Genomic DNA, 20,228 nt, shown 5'->3' on the forward strand with positions numbered 1-20,228 from the left:
CTTTTTTTTTAAAATGTTTTTTGTATGTCTGCATTCACTATCATCCGCAAAACAAAAAAATATAAACATGAAAAAAAAAGGACATAAGTGTTTTTCACATAGGTAATGCAATTATTATGCCAATCAAACAATACACTTTGTGCCTTTTAAATAATTACTCTCATTATTATTAATCCATTTTCATGACTGCTACTTAAAAAAAAAATAGAATGTATAATTTCTAATTCCATTATTTGCTATGTGTAAAAAATAAATAAATATAATAATAATAATAATAATAATAATAATAATAATAATAATAATAATAATAAGAGTTTTGAAATCCCCCCCCAAAATGGTCAACCATTGTTTCAAAACATATTGAGTTTGACTTTATAATGATAATCTTATCCATGGCCATTGAAAAAAAAAAAGAAAAAAACATTTGTCCACTGAAACAGTATTGCAGAACTTTTCATTTTGTCATTTTGCGTTCAATCCATCAATTGTTTATAATCTGGCATGGCCGCTTTTGTTTTATGGCGCTCATTAAGAAGACGAATGTCCAGGAAAGCAGTCCACTCGGTTTATTATGACTCTTCTCTCAACACCACAATAATGTTTATGCAGTGGGGATACAAGATTAGATGAAATCTGCTCAAGTCGGAAACAGATGCACACATTTTAGATGAAATATTAGAAAAACTGTATATACAAATATAAACATTAAAAAAAACAAAAAACTAATACTGTGCTGCACACAAACACAAAATATGTGAGAGGGAAAACTACGCAAATATTAAAAGAAAGAACATTTTCGACAAATATGATGAAGCTTATGCGGTCAAAAATAATACAAAATATTAGGCACAAAATTAATCAAATATTAGCAAAATCTAACAACATTAGGACAAAAATGCACATGTATTAAATGAAAAACACAAAATATATTAGATGAAAATGTTTACAAATTTTTGAAAACAGCTTCTGTTTGCTGAAAAATACACAAATACTGGAAGAAAAGTATACTGTCAAAAACATGACAGATATATACTTGGAAAACAGAAACAAATATTACTATAAGATAACTTGAACTCAAAATACTTTTGCCACAAATCATCACCAATCATCAAATTGTGCGTGCAATTCAAAGCAAAACATCGGCCAAAAAATATTGGATGGAAATATGATGAAAAAAAAATCACCAATTATAAAGATATTCATACATTGAAACAAAAAAGACAAAAATACAATAAAAATATTGCAATCACCTGGGCTGTCCTCCGCCATGTTTCATCATTAATAATTTGTCTTCTTCAGTGTTTGAGTTGTGTCTTCTTCTTTTTCTTCTACTATCAATAGGGTAAATAATTACAACAATAATACAAACGCATCTGAAATTCGTTATAGGTTTATCTGTCAACCTCTTTATTGACGTGAATGTAGCTTGTAGGTGAGAGCAAACAAGATGCGATTCTGCACCGCACAACACAACTGGAAAAAAACATGTCAATGGTTACATAAGCTGAAATCTTATTTGGTAATTGACAAAATTGTCCCTCTCGCTCTATCTTTTGCCTGTCGTTCACGTCCTCCCGCTCCGAGCGCATGCAGTATCTCCTCAGACATCTTCTCCCTGCTCATTTGGCCCACTTACTCTCTCGTCCTGTTTAGCTTTTCCTAAATATGCTCACTCACACACAGAAAGCCCATCACAGCGATGTTATGTTACCCAGCAGCCTGCAGTGGATTAATTCCCCCGTCCGTCTTTAAACATTAATGGCCTCCCTTCGGTGGGCTGGCGTTTAGCTTTATTTTAGCTCGACTTTAACTATTCATAAGTGTGTTGTGTAACAGAGCGGAGCGGGTTCGGACGGGAGCCACGCAGGCTCGACCCAGAGAGGGCGTCGCCGAGCATGAGATCGGTCCGCTTCCAATTTTAATTACGTGCATTCTTCACCCTGGAAAAAAAACATGAAGTCGTGCCAAGCACGCTGTTGTGCTGGAATAATTGAATTTGCGCTAGCTCAGTGGAACGTAACATTTACATACAAATATGTTGCATAAGAAGGTCAGCATTTCATGCGAGACTTTGGCAAATCTCGTGAGACTTCCGCTTCTTTAGTTGGATATTTTTTTGACAGAAGGCTATAGATCAGGGGTGTCCAAACTTTTTCATTTGAGGGCCACATACAGAAAATCAGAAGGACGCAAGGGCCACATAATGTTATGAAGAGAAATTGTGTTTAGTCCTAACAATTGTACAAATAATTTATTTGTGCTTTTGCATCGTTAGAAAAATGGTACAGTATATAAACCAATTTATTTGTAATATGGCAGTAGGGTTATTATAGTTTTGGAATTTTTTTATTTTAGCTAGTTTTTATTAATTTTAAGGGTGGTTCTGTTAGTTTTTATTGGTTTTAGTTCTTTAATAAATGCTTAGTTTTAGTTTATTTTAGTTAGTTTCAGTATTAGTATTCGTTGTTTTTTTTTAATTTAATGTGTATTACTTGTACGCAATATTTACAAAAACACCATGGGAGCGACGTCATCGGAAGGTGCTTTTCTATTGGCTGCTCCTAGATGACGTCACTTCTGTGTGACATACGACGTCATTATTCCAGTTGATATCAAAATAAATCTACTAAAAATCACACCAAAGACTAAAACGAAGTACATTTCTTGCTATAATTATAGTTTTAGTTAATTTTGTAAACATAAAATGTAATTTCAGTTAGTTTTCGTTTTTTTTAAAAAGCATTTTTGTTTTTATTTTATTTCGTGAACGAAATTGTTTTTTTGAATTTTAGTTTTAGTTATTTCGTTAGTTTTAGTTAACTAAAATAACCTTCAATAGTGCCTGTGTTTTTCGACACCTTCCCTTCTTACTTTGACCGTCTCCAAACATTTTTGTTTTTATTTTATTTGAACTAAGTCAACTGCAATTTTTTTAGCCTATGTTACGGGCCACTAAAAAAAATGGACGACGGCCCGCAAAATGGCCCCCGGGCCGTAGTTTGGACACCTCTGTTATAGATTAAAAGAGTGAGATAACCATGGAACAGGAAGTGAACCATATCATGCTGTAGAAAACCGTCACATGTGCTACTCCAAAAAATATTTGTGTCTAATTGATTATTCAGTTTGATTCCACAAAACAGATGCTAAGGTAATTAGCATGCATCATATGACAGCGCGCGGCCCCACGTAGAAGCAATGTTTTTAAAGTGACTCATTTAAATGAAGCATTGCGCAACATCCCTGGCCTGTTACTTTATTATAGTCTTTTTTTTTAATTTATTTTTTTTAACATTTGTTTGACAATTTGAATGTTAAAATACTGCTTATAAATGCCTGTACAATTGACAACGTTCTGAACAATAGTTTGACCTGTCATCTTGCAGCAAATCTATTTAAATGTTCCTTATAGGAGAAAAACAAGTTGATAATCTCCTTAAAAAAATGTCAATGGTTAATTTTGTGGAATCAGATGTCTTCAGTCCGACATGGTGGTCGACAAAGGCACGCACCGTGTAATCGACTCGATTTAAAATAGCCCGTCGTATACGAGCGCATGATGCGATTAGATAAGGTGTGATGGGGAGCTTGCGTCTCACCCTCGGGTCGGGGTCTCGCACAGACTTAATGACACGTGTGTCTCGTGGTCCCGCGTAACTTCCTGCTCTTTCGGTGGGGTTTGATTCACGGCTTTGATTTGTAACTTCTAAAAATAGCTCACCGAGAGGGAGGCAGGGAGACAGAAGGAAAGGACACTTGGATGCTTCGCTCTCTCGAGAGTTACTTTGAGCGTTTGATCTTTTAATGACCTTCACTCTCGTTGTGTTTACAAGACATTGAAGCATCCCCGTTCACCTCAGCCTCATCTGTTCTTCTTCTTTTATTCCTTTCCTCTGCTCTGTCCTTCACTGAACCCCCACCAGCCCCCTCCCAACCTTCCTGGAGCTTTAGCGCACTGTCTTGCTCTCTCACTATCGCTTGCGCGCACATTGGAACGATCCTGAGCCGGCGACGACCCGACAAGACGAGAAGCGCATCAGAAAAGGACAGCGCACGAAAGGGACATTGGATTAGCTGCACATCAGTGTGTGTGTGTGTGTGTGTGTGTTTGCGGGTGTGTGTGTCTTCTTTGCACGCCAGCCAGCTGTGCGTCCAGATGCCCGTGTCTAAGGTAATTCTTACCTTCTGTGCCAGTGAAACAATGACAATGTTATTCCCGTGGAAGGGATTATAATGGATGTTGAAGCTGTATTTTTTATTTTATTTTATTTTTTAAAGAGGGCATTAATTAGTGGAGGTTCCTTTCCTTGGATTGTGTTGGAAGAATATGCAAGAAATGTGGCAATTGACAGTGTAGTGGTTCACATATCTGTCTCTTTAATATTCTGTGTAAAATAGCTTGGCGTCGACAAAACATGTTTTGATTTATGTTGTGTGAATACAGGATTTAGTCATACAAATTCCTTGCCACAGATTATTGGAAGTGTAGTGGTTTACATAGCTGACTCTAATATCCTTTGCAAGTGAGCCATGGAGGAAGCAATTACATTTTGGTGTTAATAAAGATGAGAATCAAGGATTTATTTTGCACATTTGCCTGTATTGGCCATTGGGAGTATAGTCTTCCACATAGCTATCTCTTGAGTATTCTTCTGTAAAGAACTGGGTCGCAGAGCAAGCTACACAATTTTTTATTTTGAGATTCAGATGTGGATCCAGAATTCCAGTTTTCTTTCTGTAAGGCATTGGTGATATAGCGGTTCTCATGAATGACTTTCTAACTGTTCATCTTAGTTGTAGATCTTTCACATTTGTTGATAGTCGTGTAGTGATTCACACAGCTGACTCTTTGAAGTAGTGGGTCACAGAAGAAACTATTTCGCTATGGATTCAGATAAAGTTGTAGCTCTTGTATTTATTTTCACTTTTGATTATATGGGTCTTGGGCAGTGTACTAGTTCACATAAATACATTTATGAACTTGAGCCAAACTATTTTTCTAAAGATAAAGCATGGATCTAGGATTTTCTTTTGTCACTGCTGTGGATACGGAAATATGTTGCATAGTGGCGCACATAGCTGACGTATCTGTTGAAAGGAAGCAGGGCATGAAATAAACGGTGCAATTTTGATGTGATGCTTCATATGGGATCCAGGATAAAAAAAAAATAGTACTATTTTTCATGTATCAGTTCACATGGAATCTATTAGGGATGGGCAAGTACCGATACTAGGTATCATTATCAGGCTGGCACCAGGAACTATAAATTAGAAGAATAGAAAATTGCAACGTTAAAGAAAATCACTGTTAGAATTATGTCTTTTTTTGTTGTTGTTGTTGTTGTTGTTTGGGGGGGCATTTTATATATCAAAATACTAGTGGTACTTGGTATCGGTCTGAAACAATTGGTATCAAACATCCCTAGTGAAGTAGCAGTGCATTGTTGGGCCTCTGCAAAGTTGTGTATAGAAATTTTGGAGTGTATCACTAAAAGGTTACAAATATTACATGTTCATGGAGTTGTTCTGTAGTTGTTCTCGTTGCCGACTACTTATGCTCCGATTCTCACGAGGGTGTGTTGCAACAACATAAAAAAAACGTGACAAAGCTTGTGGTGTGACATCTTGAAGATTCCATCTGGGCTGACAGCTTGCCACCGACAGAAGATCAAATGAAACAGTTCTCTTGAACGTTGCAAATTCTTGCGATTTGGATCTCGTGCCCCATCCCTAGTCAGCACCTCAAAGGTGAAATGCCAGAAAGTTGGATTTGATTTCCATTCACAGCCTAAATGCATATAATTTGCATAGCGGACTAAATGGAAATGTCGTGGAGCAGCCTTTGAAATCGTTTTGTTTACACTGAACCAGAATGGGTCATTCATGTCAAGGATATGGCGGCAACGTATGACTCAGTGTAATTATAGTGTGCAAACAGGTCTATATATAGTCGTTCAATACATATTGCACCGTGACCCAGACGACAGGCAGAGGAATAAGGAGGCATTTACCAGCCTGTACTGTAACGTGCTGTTATGTAGCAATATAGTGATAATATACGGAATAATGACAAATTGTCAAGGAAAAATGTGATTTCTTGTGAGTAGTCACAACAAAGAAAAAGATATTAATAATGTAACAATTAAACAGATGAGTATGATTATGGCAAAATTTTTGTTCTGTTGCATAACAGCACATTACAAAACAATATTTTTCATATTGTCACTAATTTTTACGGCTTTTATTCTTCTGAGCGACTTGATTCAGGAAAAAAATGTAAAAGTATTTTTGATATTGTGACGTTCTTCTCGTAAAATGAATTTATAGACTAGGAACGAAAAGATACGACTTTATACGTGTAAGATTACAACTTTTTTTCCTCAAAAATTTTGTTTTATATAATTATAGCTCTTTAACCAGAAAGTCAGACTTTCGTCTGATAAAATTTACATTTGTTTGCTCAAAAACATAGTCATAACTGTTTTCCGTTGCAAAAAATATAATCATTCTCATGAGATGATGGCTTCTTTGGTAGCAGAAAAATTTTATTTTTCAAAAGATTTTGACTTAATTCCATACAGGACCAAACTTGCAATGACTTTTTATTTTTTTTAATTTATTTTTGTACTCGTACCCAAAACCAACTTTATCATGGTAAAACTGTAACTTTTGTTCTAGATAAATTTTGACATTTTCTCACATATGATACATTTGACTTTGAAAACTACTACTCCTGCCATAAGAACTAATTTCTCTGCTTTTTAGCACATCCAAAAGTTTCTAAATATTGTTGGCTACAGAACGCCGGCTACCTTGTAGCACATAGCAGGCTTAGCAAACTCACTGAAACTGTTTGTCTCTGAGGGAATCATCCGGATTACTTCTTTTTTTTAAATTCAGACTTTTAATTTCTTGACATTTTGTATAGGAATGCAATAATTCACCTTTTTAATTTTTAAATGTATTGATTTTTTATTTATCCAGATAAAGCAATGCAATCTGACTGCAGAAAGACGAGTAAAACAAAGTAAAAATAAAAGCAAATACAAATAAATACATGAACAGCAAACCGTACGATGCAACAATATTTACAAAATACATCACATCATTCATTGTATATAAAGTATTAAAAGTTCGTAACAGGCTGAAAATAGGTGCAGAAATCATTTCCTTTACTATTTTTTTAAACGCTGTTTCTTGGGAGAAATGGGAACAAAGAGGCTCATTTAACTGCTGGAACGGAGAATGCAGCTGGTGGTATGCATGAAGATTGGGTGGGGTTTTGTCAACGGGTGTTTTAATAGTAAACCTGGACTACTTAGTGAAGAGAGGGCCAATTAACCTGCTGCACCGGTGACATATCGTTGAGAGTTGAGAACAAAAACCATAATAATGATCCTTTCAGCATTACAGATGTAGTTTCCAGACTTTAACATAATTGTGTTGTAACTATTATGGCAGTAATTACCAACGCTGTTAATGTAAGGCTCGTAAACGGCAATGATAGATGGAGAAACCGCCAAAGGATGTAATAATATGTGCTTAGCGATGCGTCCGCTGAGTTCATTATGGACCAGTTGGCATCCAAACATAAAAAACATCCACGCTCTCTCTTCTCGGTGCTCAACTGTCTCTTCTCGTTACCAAGACTCGGGAGTCCACCTTCTTCGCCTCGCGGGCACTCACTCTCCCCTCCCTCTAATTCCTTGCCCCCCCCCCATCCTATTCTCTCCATCCTTCTCCTCGTCTGCGTTCGCTCTCTTGTCGGCTGAGCCCACACTGACACAATCGCAGCCGAGCCTCCGCCGACGCTCACTTTGACGGGAAAAGGAAGTAGGCCACTTGAATGGGGACGTGCGGAGTCTTTTTCATGACCTTTTAGTGGACATCAAAAACTCGGGACGACTTCCACTCGCCAGGTAGGAAGGATGTCCTTTGAATTACATGACTTTTTCTTGTCTGAGCAAGAAGGAAAAAAAAGTGTTGTTTTGCTCCTGCCGGGCAGGGAGTGGTGTGCTCATATGACTGGTTAGATGTGCAGGAAGAGATAGGGAAAAAGCAATAAAGGCTTATTTCTCATTGGGAATCTTTTATGGCAAGAGTTGTTTGCAGCATGTGTCATACGCACACTCCTCTGGTCTTCTTCTCTACTTTTTTTTTTTTTTTTTTTTTTTAAGCATAACTAAATATTTCCTCCTCATTTCAGGATAAGCAAGATTTATAAACCTTCACAGCTGTTTACATCCCAGCTCAGGCTACAAGTGACACTGGATTAGCCCATCCAGCCCTGCCAGAGACAATGCAGATGTTAAAGCGAGAGCATTAACAACACTCTGAAACATGTTATAGGAAGATAGAGACTTGAGAGAGGAAGCAAACAGAGCAAGTGGAAGGGGAGGAAGCACACTTGGGTGTAATTGCCTTTCTGGTATCATCACCAGGGGAATTATGGGGATTATTTTCTTATTTGAGGAGGCACAGCTAACACGCGAGGGGTGCGCTGTGTGTCGTGTGGATGGACAACTAATGGACTGGAAAGACGAGCTTTACATTGGAGATTTGCATCTGAGATGCGTCCTCCCCTTCAGCCCCCCCATCTTCCGCTTGTCCTTGATCAATAGGAGACACTGTTCGTTGTACACGCACACATGCGCGGACTCACATGTACACACGCAGCAGGATTTATCGCCTCACTCGCTTGAACAAATTAGCTGTTTGTTACATGTTAACCTTCAAACAGCAGCGTGCTTCAGAGCCTTCTGTTGGTCCCTATTTTTCACACACAAAGAAAAATGGTCCTTCTCAGTTTAGCCCGTTTTGTTGGTTTATTGTGATTTACAAGTCAGTTGATGCATTTCCCCCCCCCCCCAAATGCAAATGTCTGCAAGTACAACCTGCTGGTTTGACAGATTTTATTTTGTTATAAATTTGTAGCCCAGCGCCAAGAGATGGGTCGATAGTGTATTTAAACATCCCCAGTTCAAGTGCCATGTTTTTGGGATATAAAAAAAAATGAGGCCAAGATAAAGTATTTTGAAACTTTTTCCACCATTAACGTGACTTATATAATGTGTACAACTTACATGAATTTTCTTTTTAAGAGGGTAAGTAAAATAAACAACCGATATAATAGGAGTCAAAACACATCTGCCATCATTTGAAGTGCCTCTGATTAACCTCAAATCAAGTTCAGAAGATGTTCTAGTAGGCTTTTATGACATTTAAATAGAAGGCGACTGGAAAATGTTATTTATTATAATGAACATTAATCAAAAGCTCATTTAGTCAAGAAAATTATCTCACTACCTGACAACCAATAAGTGAAGATCATGAAAATCTGTTACCCAGTAAAACCAAGCCTGTGAGCATAAATTGGTCAAAAGTAATATATGGTTGATGACATTTCAGCCATTTAGGATAAGGGATGTCATGATAAGGGCAATATTGTGATATTGTGATATTAAAACTGCCACAATATCGTCGTCGTCATGTTCACAATATTTAAAAGGAACACATCTGTTAAAAAAGTCAGGTTGATTTCCATTTGTGCAGTTCTAGCCCCCTCTAGTGGCTAGTTTATTAGTGCAATTTAATTTTCATTAGGGATGTTTTGGCCTTCTATGTTTAAAATCTATGCTAATTGTCAGACCTAATAAGTGCCTCAATATTGTTATTAGAGATTGTAGGTGGTTTATATGCATTGCTGTTATGTACAAAAGCACAATATTGTGCTTTTTTGTAGTATGAGCTCTATTTTTCACAATATTGTGATCTTTTTTAAATATCGCCAACGCCCCCACAATATCGTGATAATTATCGTACCGTGACCTTCATATCGTGACAATATCGTATTGTGATGTTTGGATATCGTTACATGCCTATTTAGGATAGAGGCATGTCCCGTCAACATCGTTTGTCCATATATGGTCAATTATATAACCCGTAAAACCCCACCAGCATTATGACGGAAATGAAAAAGGAAGAACAAGAGGCTTTAGAAGACCAGCATGACTTTGATGCATTCAATGGAGTCAAAAGCCTACTTCATAGGAAGCACACAAACGCAAATTTACTGTACATGCGGCTCGTTCTTTGTGAGGAGCCCTTTTCCAGGCGCGCTCAGTGGTCACATTGTCCTCAGCTGCTTGGCGTCACACAGTAAAGCCAAGTTACGTCAATGCCATTCTCACAGTGAACCTTCAGTGTCTATCAATAACGCCTTTGCATCTTTGGACCACCAGTCCTCCACCACTATATACCCCCCCTAAAAACTTTTACGATGATGGATTGACAAATCTCTGAGAAGCGTATATTGCTTATGAAATACTTCTCCCGTGAAGCATGAAGTCAGTCTTCAATAATGGTCGCACCTCCTTGTTTTCATTGATCCATCGACCCGTTCCCCACTTGTTCTCTTGCACCCTGCTTCCGTTGCCCGTCATATCCTCTTCTCTTTGCCCCATCCGAATGGACGCCCGAGATGGATAAATGGCGGTGATTGCCTCGTCGCTCTTCCGTCTGTGAAAATCGAGGGTCAGAAGAGGCCGGTTCATCGCTGTGCATATAATAAGTCCATTTTGAGATTGATCCGCTATACGGATCCTCCATACATCGCCTCCATAACGCGTTATTGCTATTACACGCAGCGGTAATGGCTCTCAAATCACCAGAGTGCAGATTGTTGTTGGCATGTACGGAACAATCCACGTCAACACACCCAGTGGTATAGTTATACAAGAATATGCTATATCGCAATGTAAATATACATGGCTTTTGATGATGAATTGTGCTCATTCATTTTTAATGAATGGAGGGATTTATTTGCATTGTTCATGTATAGCAATGATATCGCTGATGGAGCACCCTCAAACGACGTCCTATACAGTTCCCCATTGTAATTAGTCCAATGCCTTACCATACTCGCGGGTCCACCTGTGGTCACTTGCCCAAGTATACTTCAATTTGGGCACACTACAGGTGTTCTTTTGCTTAAAGATCCCACTTCAGAAATGACAGGATTCTTGAGGAGCCTAAACCTTGACCCGCTGTCCTATACAGAGACCCAATTCCGTTGGGGCTTGTCTGGGGCCACCTATCCCAAGGGTGCTTCTCATGGGACACTTCACCTTTAGTGTCAAGCTGAGAGATCCCACTTCTAACACCATTTGCCACAGACCTTTGAGGAATAGAAACTTCAGCCAACCTCTGTTGGAGTGAATCTGTGCACTAAGCATGACCCGTAAAGGTGGCTCATACCTGCGGTCTCCAGTCCTGAGGATTCCTTCCAATACTCACACTTGAACACTGATGATTTCAAAGTTAGCCGTCACATTTTTCACAGACACTTAAAAAGCAACATGCTCAACATGGTTTACATACGTGGGACTCTTAACGGTTGAGGTTAGGTTAGGAAGAGACTGAGGTTGGAGTATGATTGACGTTACAAAACATGTAGTCAATATACTATGACCCGGGTTTGAGCCCCAGTAACTCCCATTATGGTTCAGTTTAATATTTGTTTTGCTATTTACATGGCCGATAGGGGTCGCTAAACTACACATTTCAAAATGACCTATGTGGTCATATTAATTTAAGGACTCTCTCCTTGGATGGTCACATGGTTTGAAACCACATTTCTGGCACCTTTTGTCAGAGCTAAATGAAGTACCACTCCCAACCCCGATTTAAAATTTTGTCCGTTGAGAGCCTTTGAGTGTCGCCAACACCAAAGGTCTTTCCACCAGGACATGCCATGAGTGGTCTAAATTTTTGTCAGAACTCAAAGTAGCACCTGCAACTCTGATTTGAACCCTTGTCTATTGGACCAACAATTTAGCATCTGACAACAAAACATTCTTAAAAGTTGCTTGGTCGAACTGGATTGTAACCATATCTAATGGGTTGAAAAACCTCTCCACTGACCACAATAAAATAAAATCCGATTGCGCACAAAGGTCCACCATGCCGATTATCAGAGTGCCTCATTGCCGTCTGGAGTCAGTCGTTCCATCTATCCCACTTCTTATACCATTTATCTATTTTCAACCATCAAATACTCACTTTATCTTCCCAGGGTTTTTCCTATGTACAAAATTAAGAGGCGGCCACCTCCACCTAATTTGCTTGCCACCTCCAGTCTGGGACATTGCTCAACACAGCGCTCCAGCCGTGTTGATTGAAAAGACCGAAAAGACCCGAAGGAACAACTACTGAAGAAACAGCTGGTATCAGTAGTCGCCCATAGTCAGGATGGTACCACCTCTGCCTCAATTTGAGCCAGGAAAAACCCTGCTTCCATACCTTGCATTGCAAGTCAGTCCACTGAAACATCTTAGAGACATACGTCGACTTCCACGCCCTTGTCACCCATCAAAAATGACTTAACATGCAGATTGTTTTGTTGGAATCAAATCTAAACATCGTGACAGCCAACTTGGTGTTGTTTAAATCCAGCTGGGATTCGTGGGGTTGGAAGGGCTATATGGGAGTGTGGGACTGCACGGAGGCAACCAGGAAGTGGAAGGAGAACGCATGTTTGGCAGTTGGCTGTATTTCTTACCGCTTTGCTAATTGAGTTGAGTCAGATTTATTGAGATTGTGCACAGATTTGGCATGTGGCTACATTAAAGCATTAATGTTGCTGTAAGTAAAGTGGAAGGAAGAGGGCCAGTGCTGATGCGCCTTAATACTGTGCTTTACTCGAAAACAACCACAGGAAATTAAAGGCAACACTGGAGGTGCCTCGCCATGAAGTGAGGGGAAAGAAGTGGGATGACAGAGTTCATAGGTGGGGATGTAACATTTGGAAGCGGCACAGTAGAGCGCAGCTGTTCCCCAGGGATAGGTCTCTCATTGTCATGGTAACTAGGACAGAGGTCACACGATTGTCCCTGAGTGACTGTCCATGACTCTCTGTGTGCGTGTGTTTGTGTGGCCCTACAGTTCTATTTTTATTACAAGCGTTTGACCTTCAGAAAATCACAAGGAATACTGCTTGGATATTGACAATATTCACTCATAACAGCACTAACCATATGTTAATAATGTTAATAACAATGACAAAAACAATAATAATACTTATATATAAGTTTAGTTCGAAAGTTGTAAACTACGATGAAAGTTATGCCCCCCCTTTTTACATGGCAAATCCTCAAAACTGTCCTTAAACTTTGATGCAATTCTCACTGTCAATTACTGTAATCCACCTGTCTAAAATTGTGATTGTGGCTAATATGGATGAATTCCCTTCTTGGAGTGTGTCGGTATATGAGCTTAGGAATTTCAAACCAAAGCTTCTGACTAACTTAAATTTCGGGCATGGTTCCTACTGAGCATCCCACTATGTCCACCAAAGATACATGATGTCTTCAAAAGATTAGAAATTCAAAAAAATTGACATGATTATAGTCAACCAGTCACAATGAAGTCGACAATCAAAGTCCACCTGTCTTCGACGCACATGCTTAGCAGCAGTAATCGTAAATAATATCATGGCTAACCAGTGTTAACAAAGTCCAAAAGTTTGGGAGCATCAACAACCACTCACACTCACAAGCACACCTGGGTCATTACGGCCTGTGAAAGAGTAACAGTCTATCATAACATGTGATGAACGTCGTCATTCCTAATGGACTCAGCCTGACCCGTGTATCCAGATCGCTTTCCGAAGGCGCAGCAGCGGATCATTACTCCGAGTGTTTGAGTTTGTAGGAAGACCTTCATCCTTTTAATAGTCCATCAACATACAAAAGTGCAACCCTTCTAAGTATAACCACCTCATTGACCTCTCCCATGATGTTGTTTTATGCCATTCATCTATGGGCTCTCCAACCAGAGGTTCACCTGTGGTTAATTAATCGCTGACAACTTGTACTGTATTAAAAAAAAAAAAAGCAGAATAAGCAATTGTTCATTAGTATTAATATTATGTGCTTTCTTAAGCACATTATCAGGACAAATTTGAACAATCCTCTACCCCATGCCTTCTGATCAGTCAGTCAACACCCCAAAGCTAACAGTTAGCCTAGCTTATTTGGTATTTCTTCTTTGACTATTATTCCTCTCTTTTACTCATTGTTTAGTGGCAAGTCTGATGTAAAACAATGAACATTTGATGTAAAGGAGTAACATCAATGGTGTTGAGTCCCGACGCTCAGCCTGTGCTGGTGGGACAGTCTGCTACTTCGTAGTCTGCTAGCTTTGCAATGGTTAAGTAAGTACGGTGAATGATGTCAGCTGAGCTGATGTTATAGATTCCAACAGTTTTTTTGCTGCGTTTAGTACTAGTTTGACACAACTTTCATGAGCCAAAGCAGCGAGCGTGCTGACTGCCAGTCACAAATGCAACGTGGCTCCTCTTGGATTTGTGATTGGATGAGCGAGTCGGGTGGAGGGATGAGAACGGAGCATATGAATGTGCGACTCTTCCTGCTGTCTGATTGTTGATTTAGCGGGCAACTATAGCTTGATATGTTTGCGGTCGCTATCCATTGTCAACTCAACTCAAGAAACTCAAACTCTAGAAATTATAAACACAATTGACAATTCAGAGATAATGACCGTCACAAGTCAAAATGGCAGTTCACTCTGTGGAGTGAAGTTTTCCACTCATTGAAAACCATTGGACTTTGGATCCTTGTAATTTGATTTGTCAGGCTTATTTTGATTTAAAATGTGATGAAATGTTGTTTGCGTGCTATCACAATCTGCCTCATTTGTATGATGGTCACAGGCAAAAGCAATACAATCTGCCGTTTGTTTTCACCGTATATGGTGAAATGCTTCCAAAGGAGAATTATAATATAATAATAATAATAATTATTATTATTATTATTATTGTTATTATTATTTTATTTTATTTTTTACCGATTCAACGTCTTATCATCATTGCTCTCTTTTAAAAAATAAAAAATAGAAAAATAAATATAATAATTATTATAATGTCATAATTATCATACATACTTTAAGACATTATTTTGCCATTTCTTCCTTGTTTGCTATGGAAGTGACAATGTGTGGAGTAAACAGTTTTAACTGAGCTATGTCATGCAAACGTACTGTGAAGTCGTTTGAACGTATTAATCACGTTGTTTGAACATATTGGCAAATGAGGGCTAATTGCTAAAAGCATTTCTATAAAGCCATGAGGTATTAACTTGCGCATGCACAGTTGTAGCATTACCATGACACATGGCAGTTCCATGCTTCCATATTTTGCAATGTTACAAAAAAATGTAAACATGCAAGTTTTTTCATAAAGCCCCCCCCCCTTCCCAAAAAAAAAAAAAAAATCAGTGAAAAGATTCTCAAATGAATGTTGACAAATGCGAACCGTCACTTTTAAAAAGGAATCTTTCACACGAGCTTGCGTGACTTTGTCGTTTGTTTTATGCGAGTCCGGTGCTGAGAGTGTGTGAGAGGGTGCAAGTGTTTGTGACAGGTGGCTCCATTGTGTCTCTGACCATGACTTCAACAGTCACAGCCTCTTTAGTGAGGACATGACAAAAGGTGACGGTCGGTGAGGTGGGAGAGGAAAATGTAAACATCACATTGTTGACAGCTCACTTTGTTGTATAGCTTATTGTAATGCGACCTCAGCACACAAAAATAGATTTTTGGAAAACTGTTATGCTACGTATAACGTATGAAACAAAATTGGAGCTGGGGTTGCATTCTGGTCGTCATTTCAACTAAGAAAAAACACAGTGAGTGGAATGGGTTGCCTAGCTTGAATTCCCCTGGAGGATCCGTTTGTTCTTTTCTGCAAGTGCACTTCATTGTTAATATACATCTCCATGCATCACTTGTAACATCACAATGGGGCCTTTAGTGTGGTCACAAGGGGGCTTTAAGTTGAGCGCCGAGGAGGAAGAAATTTCTGGATCACCTTAAGGCGAAAGAGGAAGCATGAAAAAAAAAAAACATCTGCTTATGCTTCTCTTTTGTGCGTAACAGTAAGAGGCACATCAGCAATGCATACAATCATCATTTGGCTTTTATTCATTAAAGTAATCACATTACCTCCCAAGCAGACACACTCTCAGACTCATTAGGGCCTTTTCTTTCCTTTAAACAAACCTATATGACTTCTACACAGTGAGTCTTTCACATTTCCACTTGACATGGCTTCCAACTCCAAACATTCCTCCCTCCCTACCTGCTAAATCACAGCCGCTGTTGTGCGAATAAGTGAACATTTTAGGGCATGATCGTGGCGATCGGGTGTTGTTATTTATGTGGTCTGCTTGGCAGGGCGCAGCATCGAATCAAATTGATTTACATGAGCTTGTATTAAAACAACCTGAGCCGACCGCAGTGCTGTGCAAACATTAGAGCGAACGGGGGCAGGACTCGTAATAAATAAAGAGGTAATGTAAACTTATGAGGTCGAAACAATAAAATGATTAATCGCAAAAAGGGAAAACAGCCAAAAGCTGTAAAGTAGCACTGGGAATGGTAGGATAATATTTTTGTTGTTTCTAGATGTGAATGTATTACATACGAAATGCTAAATACAGTAATCAAATTGGATGTTTTTAAGTTGCCTAACCTCTCTAGTTAACTGTTTTATTATTTTTTATTATTATTATTATTTATTTATTTATTTTTTATGTTGGGATGGCCGAGGACTGATACCAGGTGTATTAATTTAGTTAGTTTTAATTATTTTTCCGGGTGGTTCTGTTAGTTTTTTTTGTTTTTGTTTTTGTTTTTTGTTTTTTAAATAAATGCTTAGCTTTAGTTTAATTTTAGTATTAGTTTTAGTATTAGTTTCCGTTTTTTTCCTGTTTTTTTTTTTTTTATGTGTATTACCTGTGCGCAATATTTAACAAACACCATGGTAAAATGAAAAAAGTAACACATTTCTTACGTAGCGCTACATTTCGGCTGACATAAATGAAAAATCAGGCAAGCTGAGCTATTAGAGCAAAAAGACAAGCAGGCAAATTTGTCATCTAGGAGCGACGTCATCTGAAGGTGAAATTCTATTGGCTGCTGTGAGATGACATCACTTCTGTGTCACACATTTTCAAACGTCTTTATTCCGGTTAATAATGAAATACATATACTTAAAATCACATTTAAAATCATCCCCAAAGGCTCATGTACTAAATTAATTGCCAAAAACTAAAACAAAGGACATTTTCGCTATAATTTATAGTTAGTTTTAGTTAGTTTCGTAAACATAAAATGAAGTTTCAGTTAGTTTTCATTTTTTTAAAAGAATTTTAATTTTTATTTTTATTCGTCATCAAAATTGTTTTTTAAATTAGTTTTTTTTTGTTAGTTTTCGTTAAACTTATGTAAAATGTGGTATTTACAACGGTGGACGAAAATATTAGCCATAGAAAATTCTTGCATATGAACAGGATATTGGCCATTTTCGGTGAATTCCGCGGCTTGTACTGGGGAATTGATCTATAAATTCTTGAAATAGATTAAAATCCTTATAAAACACAACACAGTTGATTCCTACTGCTCTTTGTACAGTATTTAATCACTGTGTACATGATGAAAGAAAAAAAAGAAAAAATTGTTTCAATTCCAGCGTGTCGGAGATGGTAACTTGAGGCAAACGCATTGGTGCCGCGTTAAACAGCCTGTGCAGTCTCATGAGAGGACATCCTTCTTCACAATTAGCACCGAGCGTCTTGTGACCGCGCTGCGTCATCAGGGGTCAGCCCGACCGGCACAATGAGCCCCTTCACGAGGCTCCGAGAAGACGGAATTGATTCGCTCGACTCAGCGCAAGACTTATTAATTCATACATCCACTCATGAGTCCAGTAAATAACAAGTGTATCTTAATGGATGCTGATGGAACTCATGGACATATTTCTCTCTGACTCTGTTTGCCCCTGCTGGCTTGCACAAATGTGCAATTACTGTTGTTGTGTATTTGCATTTTACAGGTAGTTATATAACTTATTTGTCTTCTTCCATTCATGACCTTTCTCCATTAAAATAATTGGATATTTTCGGTTATAACACTACTTTTACTTGGCATAAATTGTGAACAGGGTTGTCGACATGGTCGGAAGATGAAGCCAATCACGTTAAAAAAAAAGTCCGGATTTTTACATTTTCTTAATTTCTAAAGTCATGAAAAATATATTTTCTATATCTTCACTTGACATCTTGAGATACTTTCATAAAAAAAAAAAAAAAAGAGATAATTGAGACAATTTTCTTAATTGCATTTAATTTCAGATGTATTGATTGTTAACTCTGTATTGACAGATACTCAAAATCAAGTGACTAATAGTAATATTTGAATATACCAACATGCGTTTCCTCGCTTCCTCCCATCTGTACTTGAGTACTTAAACGCTCTTGGACGATATTTGTGGAAACATTCTAAATTAAGTAGCTGATGTTCCAGGTCACATTGGTACACGTTTTAGGAGGAGTGTTTATGAATATGCATATTTTTACTATTATTATTATTATTATTATTGTTATTATTATTATTATTGTTATTATTATTATTATCATCTTTAATCAGTTCATCCAGAAAAAAGATTGCAGCTCTGCTTACCTTTTGGCCTTTTCATGATAGTGGGGGTGTTGTATCCTTGTGAGATGGAGCTGTTTCTACATGACAGTGCATCCGTAAGATAGTGTTTCCAATTGTGTACTGCAGCCATCTCTTAAAAGTAACCAACCATACAGGACTGTCTCAGAAAATTAGAATATTGTGATAAAGTCTATTATTTTCTGTAACGCAATTAAATAAGCAAAAATACCATATGCCATATAAATGCCATTATGACTTTTTTTTTTTTTATTTTTTTTTTTACTTGGTCTGAGGAAATATTCTAATATTTTAGATAGGATATTTGAGTTTTCTTAAGCTGTAAGCCATAATCAGCAATATTCATTTTATTTATTTATGTATATTTATATTTATATTTATATTTATATTTATATTTATATTTATATTTTATTTATTATTTATTTATTTATTTATTAAGATGGATTTAGTTGTTTAAATTCATGCTTGATGGGTGCGTAGGCACTCCAGTGACCTAATTTGTTTACAATTCATTAAAAAAAAAAGTAACATTTTCATAATAAGTCCACTTTAAAGCAGCCCGAGAAGTCTTATTCCTGCATTTAGGTTTGCAAGCTAGCACTCTCAACCCACGCCACCCATCACATTTTTTTATGTACAGTATTTTAATGCTTTGAAAGTTATGCTGACTTTGTAGGAGTTGCAGCTGCCTCCTGGACAACGGCCAACATGGCATCGAGTCACTTTTGATATTCTTTCTCAAATCACGTCAAATAATGTTTGAACATTAAGTCTATGGAAGCTTTCCGGTACTCATTTGAATGGTCCCACATACAAATTGAAGACCTCCCCAGCGTTACATCTTCCACTGCTTTGGTCTGATCACCATGCACATTATGAGCAAGTGAGCAATAACGCCCTCACGTTAAAAGATAAAAAAAAAAAAAAAAAAAAAAAAAAAAAGCCTTGTTTGCCATCTCATTTCCTGGAACGGTAATGAGCCGAGGTACTTAGAGTCACCATGTGATGTCGTTGCATCAGCAGTTGTTTTTTTGCAGTTTTTTTTTTCACACAACAGCAGTGTTGAACATCTAATATTCATTTTTATTAGAAATTTATCATCCTGAAAGTCGTGTTCGACCATGTGGGTGCAGACTGCAGATCATTGTTGGCACACTTTCTGACAGTTCTGTGAGCTGGGAGAGGTGAAAGGCGCTCGTAGTGAGTTTTGGAAGGATGGATGGTGCGTGTGTGCTGCAGGGTTTGGCTGAGGGTGTGTTGATTTACAGTTATACTCCAGCCATTCAAATATAGAGGAAAAATTGATGATGTCTGACTTTGACCATTTATGACTGTCATAACTTTGACAGAGGCTTGTCTTTTATTGATAAGTCTGCTTTTAACATATACTATGATGTTCATCAATATTGTGAGTCGTTTGCTTTTGTTCCCCCTGGTATTGAATATTGTGTACAGTATGACTCATCCCAAAGCAAACGAAAAGTAAATAAAACTAAGTATTGATATTTGGTAATTATAGAAGTATACTTAGACTTAGACTTGGCTTTATTGATCCCTTTGGGATGGCTCCCTCTGGGAAATTTATATGTCCAGCAGCAATAAGAACAGATAATAAAATAAAAAAATAATTCAGTCAATCAATAAATAAGGTTATTACACCAGAGATTCAATTAATAATAATAATAATAATAATA

General features: G+C 37.7%; 1 protein-coding gene across 11 annotated transcripts in view; it reads left to right on the plus strand.

The window, feature by feature from the left end:
* Window positions 1-20,228, plus strand: part of rgs3a (regulator of G protein signaling 3a) — a 132,979-nt gene that overhangs the window by 69,517 nt on the left and 43,234 nt on the right. Inside the window, exon 1 of one of the 11 annotated variants that reach the window (XM_077497029.1) lies at window positions 3,891-4,171. The exons of 9 other annotated variants lie outside the window; for them this stretch is intronic. In XM_077497029.1, coding sequence (XP_077353155.1) covers window positions 4,157-4,171 — 15 coding nt within the window. In that variant the 5' untranslated portion in view covers window positions 3,891-4,156. Of the gene's footprint in view, window positions 1-3,890; window positions 4,172-7,752; window positions 7,920-20,228 lie in introns of those variants that run through there. One more of the 11 variants, XM_077497028.1, reaches the window with a different exon arrangement.

This window comes from Festucalex cinctus, chromosome 15 (genome assembly GCF_051991245.1).
Source record: "Festucalex cinctus isolate MCC-2025b chromosome 15, RoL_Fcin_1.0, whole genome shotgun sequence".
Lineage (NCBI taxonomy): Eukaryota > Metazoa > Chordata > Actinopteri > Syngnathiformes > Syngnathidae > Festucalex > Festucalex cinctus.